At 36.1% G+C, this 13,689-nt stretch overlaps 2 protein-coding genes across 6 annotated transcripts in view; one reads left to right on the top strand and one right to left on the bottom strand.

Annotated features, from left to right (window-relative positions):
• Window positions 1-8,201, bottom strand: part of mfge8b (milk fat globule EGF and factor V/VIII domain containing b) — a 30,149-nt gene extending 21,948 nt beyond the window's left edge. For both annotated transcript variants that reach the window (XM_048158431.1, XM_048158432.1), the window contains exon 1: window positions 7,984-8,201. In XM_048158431.1, the coding sequence (XP_048014388.1) occupies window positions 7,984-8,065 (82 nt within the window). In that variant the 5' untranslated portion in view covers window positions 8,066-8,201. The remainder of the gene's footprint in view (window positions 1-7,983) is intronic.
• Window positions 8,202-11,580: 3,379 nt separating this feature from the next.
• abhd2b (abhydrolase domain containing 2, acylglycerol lipase b) overlaps window positions 11,581-13,689 on the top strand; it is a 10,378-nt gene continuing 8,269 nt past the window's right edge. Inside the window, exons 1-2 of one of the 4 annotated variants that reach the window (XM_048159270.1) lie at window positions 11,581-11,723; window positions 12,194-12,254. The gene's annotated coding sequence lies outside the window, so the exon portion shown is untranslated. Of the gene's footprint in view, window positions 11,724-12,138; window positions 12,255-12,462; window positions 12,591-13,689 lie in introns of those variants that run through there. The other 3 variants (XM_048159266.1, XM_048159269.1, XM_048159268.1) reach the window with 3 other exon arrangements.

The following is a 13,689-nucleotide window of genomic DNA, read 5'->3' as shown; positions in this document are numbered from 1 at the left end:
TAGCAACACAGATCAACCCATACATCACTGATAAGCACAGAAAATTCCATTGGGAACAGAAACTGTCTATGGATAGCCTGAAGGTTTCACAGTCAACAAGTTGTTCTTGCTGAACAGTTATGACAAAATTGACAAGGGAGTTGAGAACTGAAAGTAATTCATTGCGGATTAATAACTTTAAACACAACGCATTGCTAGTCACAGTTCTGCTTGTGTTTCCATAGAAATGGAAACTATGAACAGAAACTGTTGCTGAAACATATGCATGGAATGTCTTTGCCGCTTTTCTAGGTGCTGACACGGGCACATGTCTTGTGGAGCAAACTCTTATATCTAAAAGGATAAGTAACCAAAATGAAAATTGTGCCATGATTTTCTCACCCTCATGTCATTCCAAACCCATGTGATTTTCTTTCTTCTGTGGAACTCAAAATAAGACCTTTAGCAGAATGTCCAAGCTGCACTTTTCCATACAATAAAAGTGAATGTTGACAAGGGTTGCAAAAAAAAATTATAATAATAATCATAATAAAAACTTGATTGTCAAAAAAAAGAGAAATGCATTTAAAATTAAAAGTTGCCCTAAAATATTATTTAATATTTTTATTTTAATTAATAATAATAAAAATAGGAAGAATTTTGTTGTTGTAATTTATTAATTAAAAAAACTATATTATTATTATTATTATTTATATTATATTTAATATTAATAATTATTAATTGTAAAATTGATTAATTGCGACTAATCACATTGAACATAAAAATTCATGTTTACATAATATGTGTGTAAATATATTATTATATTTATACATACAGTATGTGTGTGTCTGTTTCTCTAATATATATATATATATATATAACACACACAATATATATATATATATATATATATATATATTATACACACACACACATTATGAAACAGACTTTTATGTTAGATGTGATTATCGCTATTAATCGATTTTATAGCCCTATATACAAAAATATTTACTATTTTAAACATGAATTAAACAGACTGTTTTAAACATGTCTTTTAATTTACATATAAATTATTAAATTGATTATTTATTATTTTATTAAGTATATTCATGTATATTTATAAGTGACACTCCTAGTCCTCCATAGTCATCACTTTCATTTTCTAGAAAAGGGAGAGAGAGAAAAAAAAGGGATGCAGCTTTGGAACAACATGAGTTTGAGTAGATCTAGTGAGCTATTCCTTAAACTATACTTGAGATTATATGTATGAAAACTAAACAGGGTGGATAATAATTCATGTCAGGACACATCATGATGTGTCATCTCACATCTACCAGCTGTACTTAACCTGGTTTAACTGTCAGAGAATCTAATACGTTCTAGAAGGCCATTAGACAGAACTGAACACATCAGCTGAACGCAAAGCTGTTTGATGAAGTGAAACATCTGATCAGCGTCTCATCAGCTGAGCTGGCCTTTTGATCAGCAAAAGCTCTGAAACAGGAGTGAGAGCGGATTATTCCCACAGGCTTTTGGATATACAGCTTTAGGCACTATAGTATATCACATGCTCTATTTCTGAGATAAACGTGTAAAGGCAGGCAACTCTGGGAGTGTTTGCTGCTCTCTCACAAATGAGGCATGAAAACAGGGACAAAAGAAAGAAGCAATGGAGTTTGGCCAGGCAACTGTGCCCCTGAAAAAACAAACCGGGCAGCGCCGAGCCAGCTCAGAAAATGAGTAATAACCAACATGCTATGTTGCTATTGACCTATTCCCAATATGGTAAAAAATAATAAGAAAACAACTTATCATTGCTACTGCCCTGATACTGAAAATGTGCAGGCTTAAAAGGATATTCCACCCCAAAATGAAAATTCTAGAATGACTTTGGGGCACCAATGGAACCAATGGCTGTCCTGTTACAAAACAATCTTTTTGACACTAGTGGCACAGAAATAACACACTTCAGCTTTAAATTTTGGAGCAACTTGTAAAATGTCCAATAACAAACACATTTGATGTGCTACAATTATGATTATGGTTTTCCAGAAAAAACACTACATTTTTAACTAAAAGAACCAAAATGAACAGTTCAAAACTGAAAATAACAGAACCGTTCAAAACCATAAAACCACTCGCTCTCTCATTTCAAGTAACTGGGACGTCACTTCAGTCATCTCAAAACAAGCATGACCTGATCTGCAATCTTACAAGGCAACCACAACCATTATATAGTAACTAATAACGTTTAAAAGTAGGGAAGGGCTTTAGAAATGAGTCACTGGCATGAGGAGTCATTCAGCTACAATCTGCTGAGCGGATCACGCACACTTGGCCAACAAAAGAACCCTTGACTGTCGTATTAGGAACAGGTGCAAAACAAAAACAACAGACTGGAGGACAACCAAAACACTGCACACGTGCATGTGAGTGCACGCAAATGCAATAACACACCTACACACTAAACCCCCAGTTCATGAAGTAACAGGAAATGCAAATTTACTATGCAGTGCACTAAACTGCTTATCTTAACTGCACAGGCAGTCTCACACCAGCTAATTTGGTGCTAAAAATCATTCTACGGGTATTACTTGATACTGCCTGATAATGGTACTTTAGTGACTTACTTTAAAATCTCAACTGGTATATATGGGGAATCAAATTTTCCTTGATTTTTTTTTAAAGGGGACATATAATACCCCTTTTACAAGATGTAATATAAATCTCTGGTGTCCTCAGAATGTGTCTGTGAAGTTTCAGCTCAAAATACCTCACAGATCATTTATTAAAGCTTGTCAAATTTGCCCCTATTTGGGTGTGAGCAAAAACACGCTTTTGTGTGTCCCTTTAAATGCAAATGCTCCCAGCCGCTTTCTAGTAAAGGGCGAAGCTTTAACAGCTCACGCTTCGGTTGCTCAACAACAACAAAACTGGAGAATCTCACGCAGTCAAAATGACGACGTTCAGCCTTTCATTGTTCAAACCGGAGTCGGACACTGATGGAGAGACTCAGGAAGAAGTTACAACTTTAAGAACGCATCTGGACGTTTCTGAATGGTTGGATAAATTTATGCACTTGCTGTGGAGTTGATTCAACTCATTGACTAGCATGTGCCGTCCTGTTAATCTTTTGTGCAAAAGCGTTGAATTGACTCTTGTTTGTGAAGCAGTCTGACGTAAAATTGTGGCATGTTAACAACACTCTACTACAACAACTCTTCCTCTTCTCTAAAGCAGCCCAACATGGCCTCACCCCTTTGTTGCGTGTTCCCGGGGTCAGGGTTTATGTAAATTTTAGGGTTAGTGATGTCACTAACCCAGGAAGAAGCTCATTTGTAGTCCCTATAAGCTATTTGTTATGGTCTTTAAACAGAGAATTCTTTAAAATTAATTATCTCCCTTTGCATTTATCTTTGAGCCTCGTAACTTTGCAGACTTTATGCTCTAACAGCAACATTACACACTAACTAATGTTAAAAAAGTGATTTCATAATCAACCACCCCTTTAAAATATTGTACTATGAAAAAATATGTAACTTTGATTACTCTACACTTCCTCCCTCAAAAAGTATTTATAGAAGCTAAGCTCCCAATTGTTATTTTTATGTTAATGCCGATAACCGATAAATGACTGCAATAAACTTTTTTATACTAGTTTGTATACAAAATACACTAAAAAACACTAAAAACTAAAATTGTATAATATACAGTATGAGAATGGATATTCAGTTAATGATTTATTTAACAGTACAACAGTACAGTGTTTTTAAAGTTTAACTTCAAGTGAGCATTACATGATGGCAAAGGTCTAAAATAAAAAATATAGGGGAAATGAGCATGCAGAATTAAATGTCCAATAGTGACAGATACAAATAAATAAAATTTAAAAACAAAATGCAAAATATTGTCAAATAGCTGATATGGTACCAGTATATTGGCAGTTTCATACACGCTCCGAACCACTGATTCGAAACAAAAGATTCGTAAAGCTTCATGAAGCAGTGTTTTGAAATCACCCATCACTAGATATTGTTGAATAAAGTCGTTATTTTGTTTTTTTGGTGCACAAAAAGTATTCTCTTCGCTTCATAACATTAAGGCTGAACCACTGTAGTCACATGAACTGTTTTAAATATGTCTTTAGTAGCTTTCTGGACATTGAAAGTGTTAATTGTCTTGCTGTCAATGGAGGCCTCACTGAGCCATCAGATTTTATCAAAAATATCTTAATTTGTGTTCCAAAGTTGAACGAAGGTCTTACAGATGTGGAACGACATGAGGGTGAACTGGGAGTCTCATATTTAAAAGTTGTAAATGTAAAAGGGGCATCTAAAAGACACAAGCTGCACAAAACACCTAGTTTAGACACTAATAAAAACTTCAATGTTAGAAATATAATGAAAAGTTAAAGAATAAATAAATAATGCCCCTGTAAGACTTGAAATCTGCATGCATACAACATCCAAGTAATGTAACAGATCCTTTTTAGTTGTTAAAAATAGGTGTGTCTAGGTGCTGATTTGTGTTACAACCTTCATGTATATTTAGAAGCCTAATGTGTTACTTTACCTTTTAAGACTGCCTTGGAACTTACTTTATGGCTTATGGCTTCACACTTTATTCTAAAGGTGTCCTGGATAACTCCACATTAATGGTGTGCGTAACAGTTCACCGTGTTCTCAGCTATGCAGCCATTCACACATCATTTAAGAATTAAGATGCCTTAACACACCGCTGGGGAACTTGGTGTTCCAAACCTCTTCTTTCTACGTCACTGAATCCCATGTAAAAACTCCCAGAACAGCTCAACGCACTGAGGCATTCAGCTTGCACCTCTTAATGACCAAGCAAATGACCCATAAAGATAGGTGTACACAAGAAACATCCTGTTCTTGGACCAATAAACTGCTTTTTTTTTTAAAAAGTAAGCTGTCAGAGAGCTTGCATCTTCAGGTGAGATTTCTATAATCTAAAGGCATTTCTCCAGAACACCACAGCCATCTGTTCTTAAAAATAACCCACAAAGACTAAAAATACACTCTGACGTACAGAGAAAACAGCCATTTTCTAAGGCTACGCAAATAGGCTTATATTAATCCTACTTGGAAATGCGATAATGCAAAGGCATAATATTTTGACGTTTTACACTCAAGCCACAGATATAAAATTGACATTTATCATGCAAGGGGCAGGGCTTATTTGTTCCAATTCTGGTAACAAAAGTTTCTTGAGAAGTGTTGGAAAATTTGATTTTAAAAATTCAACGCAGCAGATTGGAAAATGGAGCATGAGACCAAGATGGAGCGAAATCATATGAGACATGCCATGTTGCACTGCCTATGAATGAAACATTGATTAAGGCTTATTGAAAATTAATCACAGGAGAAGCAGCCCTCATTGGACTGCTATTATAACTAGAGTCGTCAGGACAAATGAGCCCATTCCCGGAGGGGAAGACCCCGTTGCCAGATGGCACGAGCCACGCGACAGCTTTTGAACGGCTCGCAAACACATTCGTGCAAAAGAGAGCGAGTGAAAAGCGGGAGGCTGTGTGGTCGCTATAATTAGCGTACTCTCCGTCAGCTGACCTGAGAGGCCTGGGTTGTGTGTTTTCATTTTTTGCCTTGATAAAATCCTTATTTGCTGGTTTTAAGCAGTTTTTACTAACGAAGGTAAGATTTTGATGGATGAGAGCTAATCTTAGATCAGCTTGAGAGTGCAGCTTCCATCCAAAGCTGTTTACCTTCTCAATCCGATAAGTGAGACAAACAATTCTCAACTTTTAAAGGGATAGTCCCCTTAAAAAAATGCAAATTGTAATCATTTACTCACCCTCAAGTCGTTCCATGATTTCTTTCTTTCATCAAACAGAAGAAACATCCTTTCATTAGGCAGGATGTTGACGCTGTTCTTTTGCATACATTGACAGCGAATAGTGACCAGCAGCTGTCAAGGACCTGAAAGTGGTCCATATGACTTTATTCCAAGTCTTTTGAGGCTATAATGTAGCTTTGTGTGAGGAACAAACAGATATCGAAGTCATTATAGATCTCAAATCTCATTAATGCTATTTGAATATGTGGTTTACTAGATCCTTTAGTACTAATGATGGTTGATCAAACCTGGTGCGACACATTTTGATGTGCCACATTTTAATATGCAAATCTGAATGAGTTTTGAGAGCTGTGCAGAGAAGAATATCAGTGAATAACAACTAAATTTTGGTCTTTTCATACACAAGTATGGATAGACATGAGTATACTGCAAGCCAAATGACTCATAGCCATTTACTGGAAAAAAAAACCAGAAAGGCCTACTATATCCCGATGGTTAAGAGAAATATCTTCATGCATTGCAATGGAAAAAATAACCTATATTAAGGGTAAAGAAGACAAATTTAAGAGTCCCTTTTTACTATTTATTGAACACAGAGATATTAACAATATAATGGAGGAGGAACAAACTGCTTAATAATTAGGTATTATATTCATATGAAAATATACTTTTATGGACTATACTATATTTTTGGTTATTATATGCAATCTATTATTAACTCTGACCAAAGAATATATTGTATTACCCAATGTTGGTTTGTGCTATTACACTTTTTATCTAAAATGAGCCCCGCTGTTTGTTTGTTTGTTTTGTTTTTGTTTCTGCACATTATGTGTTGTTACAGATACATTGTTGTGTAAGTGTTCAAGAAAATGCAATAAAAATAGTATTACAAAAAAATGTATAATTTTGGTCTTTTCCTCAAACAAAGTTTTAATATGGATTTAGAAGAGCTGGAATATAGTCATATGGACCACTTTTATGGTGCTCTTTGTCCTAGTCACCATTCACTTTCATTGAATAGAAAAGAGCATTGTGAACTTTCTGCAAAACATCTGCTTCTGAGTTCCACGGAAGAAGGAAATCACACAGGCTTTGGAAAAGATGAGCAAAATTGTTTTTTCTGGATGAAGTTTTTGTTTAACTGCATCTAAAACATCAAAGAATGCCAATTTCATCGCTTGAAGTGTGAACGAAGAAGGTCAAGAAGGCGACAACTAAGCCATTTGAAATCTCCACGGAAATCGCTTTGACACTGGAAACTCCCTGGAAGCAGTAATGAAACTCCTCAAGGATTTTTCATAAGTTTGCGCAAACCTGTCCTGCTGCACTGGTCATTATGGGCAGGAAGTGCCCTGGCCTCACTGGGCTCCGCTACATATTAAAGTGTCCACATTCATGGGAAGTGACTCAGTGATTTGGTCACTTCAGCCACACCTACAGACTAGAGCCAGATCATGGCCTGAGGCTCAACGGCAGATGGGGAAGTGTGTTTTTAAACAGAGAACAACATCAGTGGGGTATAAAAATGACTAATAGGGCTTTAAACAAAAAATATTTAAATAAAAACATTACCAAACAAGACTGAAGTACAAGAAAAAAATCTATCATTTTGTGCAGAGGATGTGGAGGAAATGAATCTAGACATGCTGTCAAAAATCTTAACACACATGAGTTGCCAAGGCATGAAATTAGTGCCCAGTGCTCTTCCACATCTGACCATGCAGCTATAAAAGCCTGTAGGTCACTGGTAATGGATTGGAATCAGGACATGATGTTTTATATACACTAGTATAACAATAAAAGGACAAAGCAGAGAGCCCAAGGCGTTAAACGCAAGTATAAGCACGAATAATGTAAATTTTGGTACAAGAGAGACATGTCCACAGGGACTTTTCTTAACATTAAGCCGCCAGTACTTATTTACAGTACGATAGTGGACACTAAACACCATTCATTCATTCATTACTAAATGTATGAAGGTAAAAACTCCTTTATATCATATATATTACTCAAAAATATTCAGGAAAAAAAGCTGTTTTGGTGTCTTGACAATTTTTTTATATATACACTTCAAATAAACAATGACCGTAGACTGTAACTTGCTTTGTTTATGTAGTTTACCTCTATAGCGCTCAACGTACAGACGAAAACAAAAACACTTACCGCTCGCAGTAGACACTGAAACAGCAAGAAAACACGCTGCAAAGAGTGGGAAACTAACAAATAAGCTTGGGAAAGTTATCATGGTGCCGAAGTGTAGTTCTTCGGTGAACTTCTCGTCGGTCTCAATAGTCGTTCGGTGTGAATCCGTTCGCCGTTATGACTACGGGCAAAGCTTAGAGGCGAGAGAGGGACAATATGTGCGCCCCCACGTGTATCTCTGCTCTCAGCCAATTACATCCTGTTTTGAACATACGTCCCCGCCCATGACCCCGCCCCTCGGAGAGTCATTAGTCCAAATAACTGTGCGCTGCTAGATTGACTTGATACTGTAAACAAAACAACACGGTGTGCAGAACGAGAAAACACTTGGTGCCTTGCTGTGTTTACAGGGATAGTTTAGCAAAAAACGAAAAATATTATGTTCTCAGAACGTTAACTTTTGGTTATAAAAATAAAACCTGATAAAAATAACAATTAGCAAACATTTTATGCGTGTAAATCCCTAGCAACGCTCTGGGACGGTTAGCTTTTGTTTACAACAGTGAATCTCAACCTTTTTTGAGTAATGGACCTCCATCATATTTGGACCCATCCTCAAGGACCTCATTTGTATCATTAATGTCTTTGTGACGACCAAATGCAATCAAGTATAATTTACTACTACGTTAGTTGACTTGTCCTATATTTAAACATATTGTCAGTTATATTATACATATATTATCTTCTTCTTTTATGGGAACATGTCAAAATATACAAATATTCATATTCAGATATTTTATAAGGACCCCCTGGCATTATGTCAAGGACCTCTAGAGCTCCATGGACCTCTGGTTGAGAAACATTGGTTTACAACAAAGAACCAGCAGATTTCAATTAAAGCAGAAACCAAATATGAACGTTAGAGGAACGTTCCGAACGTTCACTCTGGCACATGTATATTTGTTACGGCTGTAAAGCACTGGGCCGTTTCCTGTTTACCGTAACTGGCTCAACTCTGGCTATAGAGATCTGGACACTTCTGGCAATGACTCGGCTTATGTTCACTCACATATAGTTACATAAGCAATAATTAAAGGGTTAGTTCACCCAAAAATGAAAATTCTGTCATTTATTACTCACCCTCATGCTGTTCCACACCAGTAAGACCTTCGTTAATCTCGGGACACAAATGAAATTAAGATATTTTTGTTGAAATCCGATGGCTCAGTGAGGCCTGCATAGGGAGCAATGACATTTCCTCTCTCAAGATCTATAAAGGTACTAAAAACATATTCAAATCGGTTCATGTGAGTACAGTGGTTCAATATTAATATTATAAAGTGACCAGAATATTTTTGGTGCGCCAAAAAACCCCAAAATAACGACTTATATGGCTGATTTCAAAACACTGCTTCAGGAAGCTTCGGAGCACAATGAATCAGCGTGTCGAATCATGATTCGATCAAGCGTCAAACTGCTGAAATCATGTGACTTTGGCGCTCCGAACCGCTGATTCGACACGCTGATTCATTTATGCTTCGAAGCTTCATGAAGCAGTGTTTTGAAATCAGCCATATAAGTCGTTATTTTGTTTTTTTGGCACACCAAAAATATTCTTGTGGCTTTATTATATTAATATTGAACCACTGTACTCACATGATCTGATTTAAATATGTTTTTAGTACCTTTATGGGTCTTGAGAGAGGAAATTTCATTGCTCCCTATGCAGGCCTCACAGAGCCATCGGATTTCAACAAAAATATCTTAATTTGTGTTCTGAAGATTAACGAAGGTCTTATGGGTGTGGAACGGCATGAGGGTAATAAATGTACATTTTTGGGTGAACTAACCCTTTAACATAAAATTGACTTTGTTTCCTGGTAGTATCTGATACGAATTAACTAACGTTACACATTTAATCTTAAAAGAAGCTAATTTTTCTGAATATATATCATTAATGCTTCTGAAGATGTTAAAAGTGGCCTAACTTCATGTTAAATTTATGCAACTGAAGATAAAAGGTTTTGTAGTTTATAACAGTAACAGAAAAGCACGTTAAACCGGATTGTTGTGACATAAACAAATGTTGCATTCATGCACAAGCAGTAATTGGGCTTTGTAAGGTTAAGGTAGTGGGTGTGTTGCTCTGGCAAAGATGCATTTATGCATGCAGGTCGATGCAAAGTGTGGGTGTTGGTCAATTGATGATGATGTTCTTTGCTTTTCTTAGTATCTTGTGCTTTTGTGTCTGTAGCAATATGAAGATGCTGGACAATGTAAACTGGAAGATAGAGTAGCCTACATAAAAAACAAAGAGAGATGCTATTAATTAACCCCAAACTTAAAAAGACTTCACAAAGTCAAAACGTTTAAGAAGGAGACCAATTGTTCATGCACCACTAGATTCCATTTTATGCATAATGAAAAATAGCTTATTAATGTCTCTCTTGGCTCTGTTGCTGGGGCCCTTAAGAGCTCGTGTCTAAATGCTTCTCCACAGACACTTTAGCCAGTCCCACTTGATTTGATTGAACATAAAGTGAGCTTGATTTTCCTCCAGTGGAGCCACTAATCTCTAATAACATAATGGATGTTGGCTGTGGGCAAATCATGGAGCTGGATTTTAAACATCAGACATTTAAGATCCTGGTTGTCTCGCAAAATATCCATCTCATTTAGCGTCACTTAGAGCGACTAACTGAGTTTCATTTATGGCACTTACGGGAAATAATACAATAATTTATAAGGGGTATTAAATCAGTTGTGCATTGCAAAGTGCAGTTATTTGCTGTGTAACTGCTAGTCTTTGAGATGTTCTTGGACTGCTGATCCACTGCTGTTGTCACTTTTGCATCTGGTCTGTGAGAACACTCTGACGAAAACACTTGTAATACATGGAAATTGTAAACAACTTGCTCCAGATATGTCATGGTGTGTATGTTTTCAGTTGTATCCTGCCATCTTGTGGCAATTACCAATTAACACACTGTTTATAATATTGATAATGAAAGCTATTAAAGGAGAATAAAGTTGATTGTTTATGTTTCTTCACTTCACAAATTTGACATTAACAGTTTACTTTTACTTTTAAATGCTTAAACAGGTCACCAATTACTTGTTGAAACTTTAAACTTTTACTTAAATGGATAGTTCAGCCAAAAATGAAAATTCTGTCATCATTTTCTCACCCTCAAGTTGTTCCAAACCTGTAGGAATTTCTTTCTTCTGCTGAACACATATATATACCAAACAGCTGTGGGGCACCATTGACTTCCATAGTAATGTTTTTCCATATGGTGCCCCACAACTGTTTGGTTCTTCAAAATATCTTCTTCTGTGTTCAGCAGAAGAAAGAAATTCAACTTGAGGGTGAGTAAATGATGACAGAATTTTCATTTTTGGCTGAACTATCCCTTTAAATATATCCTTGGTTAAATATTTTGACTCCTACTTCAACTTCAGCTTAAGTGTAACTTCTTTGTACCTTTTGTTGACGTCAGGAAACACCTATTGAATGACAGTGAAGTTGACGCTATTGTAATTCTAGTGCACAGTGATAACCAAATGAATATCAATAGCACTGTTGGCGCGCCGAATCCGACGTCATTCTGACGCTGCTCCAATCAGAGGGCACGAATGAAGACGCGCTCCAGTTGCTGGGTGTAAAGTGAATGACGATGCAGCTGTATGATGTCTTTGAATACAGTGAAGATGTCAAGAGCAGCGGCACAGAGGAGTCTCTGGACAACTTTGAAAACAAGGTGTGCATTGTTTTGTTTTTTTGCATGTTGATTCGATATAGTTAGGCTGCCTATATTCTATTAATTTAGCATTTGCGTACAAGAAGCAATGCATACATTTCGCAACGCGTCCTCTATTGTCTTATAACCAGTACACGTTCGATATTACTCAAATGTGCACATAACAGATGATACAACTTCATAATGAATAAGAATTCGAAAAATATTCTGTTTATTTTTTTATATCTTTGAAAAAAGTTTGGTACAAGAACAAAATTAATGGTAATTTTCCGGCTGCGTAATGTTAAGTAAGTTAACACTTTGACATATAAATGTTGATGTGTGAAGTATGCTTAATTATATGAATGTACACAGTAGCAGGCACTTCAAGAGCTCTTGTCTGTCACTAACCGCCTGTAACTCTTGCATGATGCAGGATACTTTGAGTGGATGACACATCTGTGTCAGTAAAGTGCCTCTGTTTTCTGTAGGACTGAACACTGAGATTCAGGAGCTGCTCTGTAACCCAGCACTGATTTTTCAAGAGTCAAGGTGTGGTATGAATTTATTAGCATTCTATGTGCAATATTATATGTGCATTGTGCAAATCTTTGTTGTCTTATATATGTGTATGTATGTATATATATATATATATATATATATATATATATATATATATATTAGGGCTGTCAAAATAACGCGTTAATTTCGATTAATTAATCTGAGAAAAAATAACGCGTTAAAAAAAAAATAACGCAGATTAATCCATTCCGTATTGACCTTTGAACCTGGAGCCGTTCTAGTAGCCACCGTTTGACTGTAAAATGGAGGGAGACGACTGCTGCGCTGACGGACAGAACGTGCGCGCGAACTCTCTTCTTCTTCAAAGTAAGCACCGTCTTTGCACTCTCTCTACCTCACACATAATAATCTAAATCAACTGACACAATGCTAAAAGTTTGTTAGACCGAATCCATGTTTCACGAGGCGCATTCGGAGAATGTTTTTCCTGAATAACCGTTGGGTGTGAATAGTGCTCAAAAAAACTTCACCTCAACTTCTCTGACAGGCGCCCTGCACGTGCAGCTGACTTAAACCACACTTTCAGTAAACAAAAAGAAAATCCTATCCAGTGGTGAAGTGTTTTCTGTGTTGACAAATCTTTTGCGATGTCCTAATAACAGTCGCGATTCGCACGTAACGCGTCAACGTCCGCTAATGTCCAATTCGCGACCTAATGACTCATTTGAACAGACTCATTTTAATGAATCGAGACAACAACTGATCTGTCCACACGGTCTATAATGAATCATTTACTCGAACAACTCTGAAATGAGAACATAAGTGTGCTTACCCCATTTAGCAAGAGTGGTTAGTAAAATTAGCCTTAATAATCCACAATATTTTCAGGTTATTTAAATGACAATGTGTAGTAAATTAGGCCTACCTATAAAATCAGTTAGTTTAGACTGGAGTGAGGTGAAACCAGAACAAAGCAAGTTGTTGTTAGCTAGGTGCAATCAATTGTATATGGTAGAAAATTATATTATTAGTTAATATAACTTCTAAATGCTACTTTTTAATACTTTTTTTAGGTTTAGCAAAAAAGCATCTTCGCTTACAAAGCTATAAAATCACTTTTTTTTTTTTTTTTTTTTTTGCAAAGAGGGCAAGAAAGGATTACAGTGAGAGTGACGGGTACTTTATTGTCAGTATCGGGCTCGCAGATCACGTGGGTAGGGCACTTTTTACTGTTTGTGTGGATGACCATGTCTGTCACCACCAAAGACCATTTTTGACCCAGGAAAAACCCTGCATTGATTCATTTGAATTGAAATATTTAATACTTTCACAGCAAAAATTATGTATGCGATTAATTTAGATTAATTAATCACAGAGTATGTAATTAATTAGATTAAAAATTTTAATCGATTGACAGCCCTATATATATATATATATATATATATATATATATATATATATATAC

This window comes from Megalobrama amblycephala, linkage group LG15 (genome assembly GCF_018812025.1).
Source record: "Megalobrama amblycephala isolate DHTTF-2021 linkage group LG15, ASM1881202v1, whole genome shotgun sequence".
Lineage (NCBI taxonomy): Eukaryota > Metazoa > Chordata > Actinopteri > Cypriniformes > Xenocyprididae > Megalobrama > Megalobrama amblycephala.
This window is presented reverse-complemented; position numbering and strand designations above follow the sequence as displayed.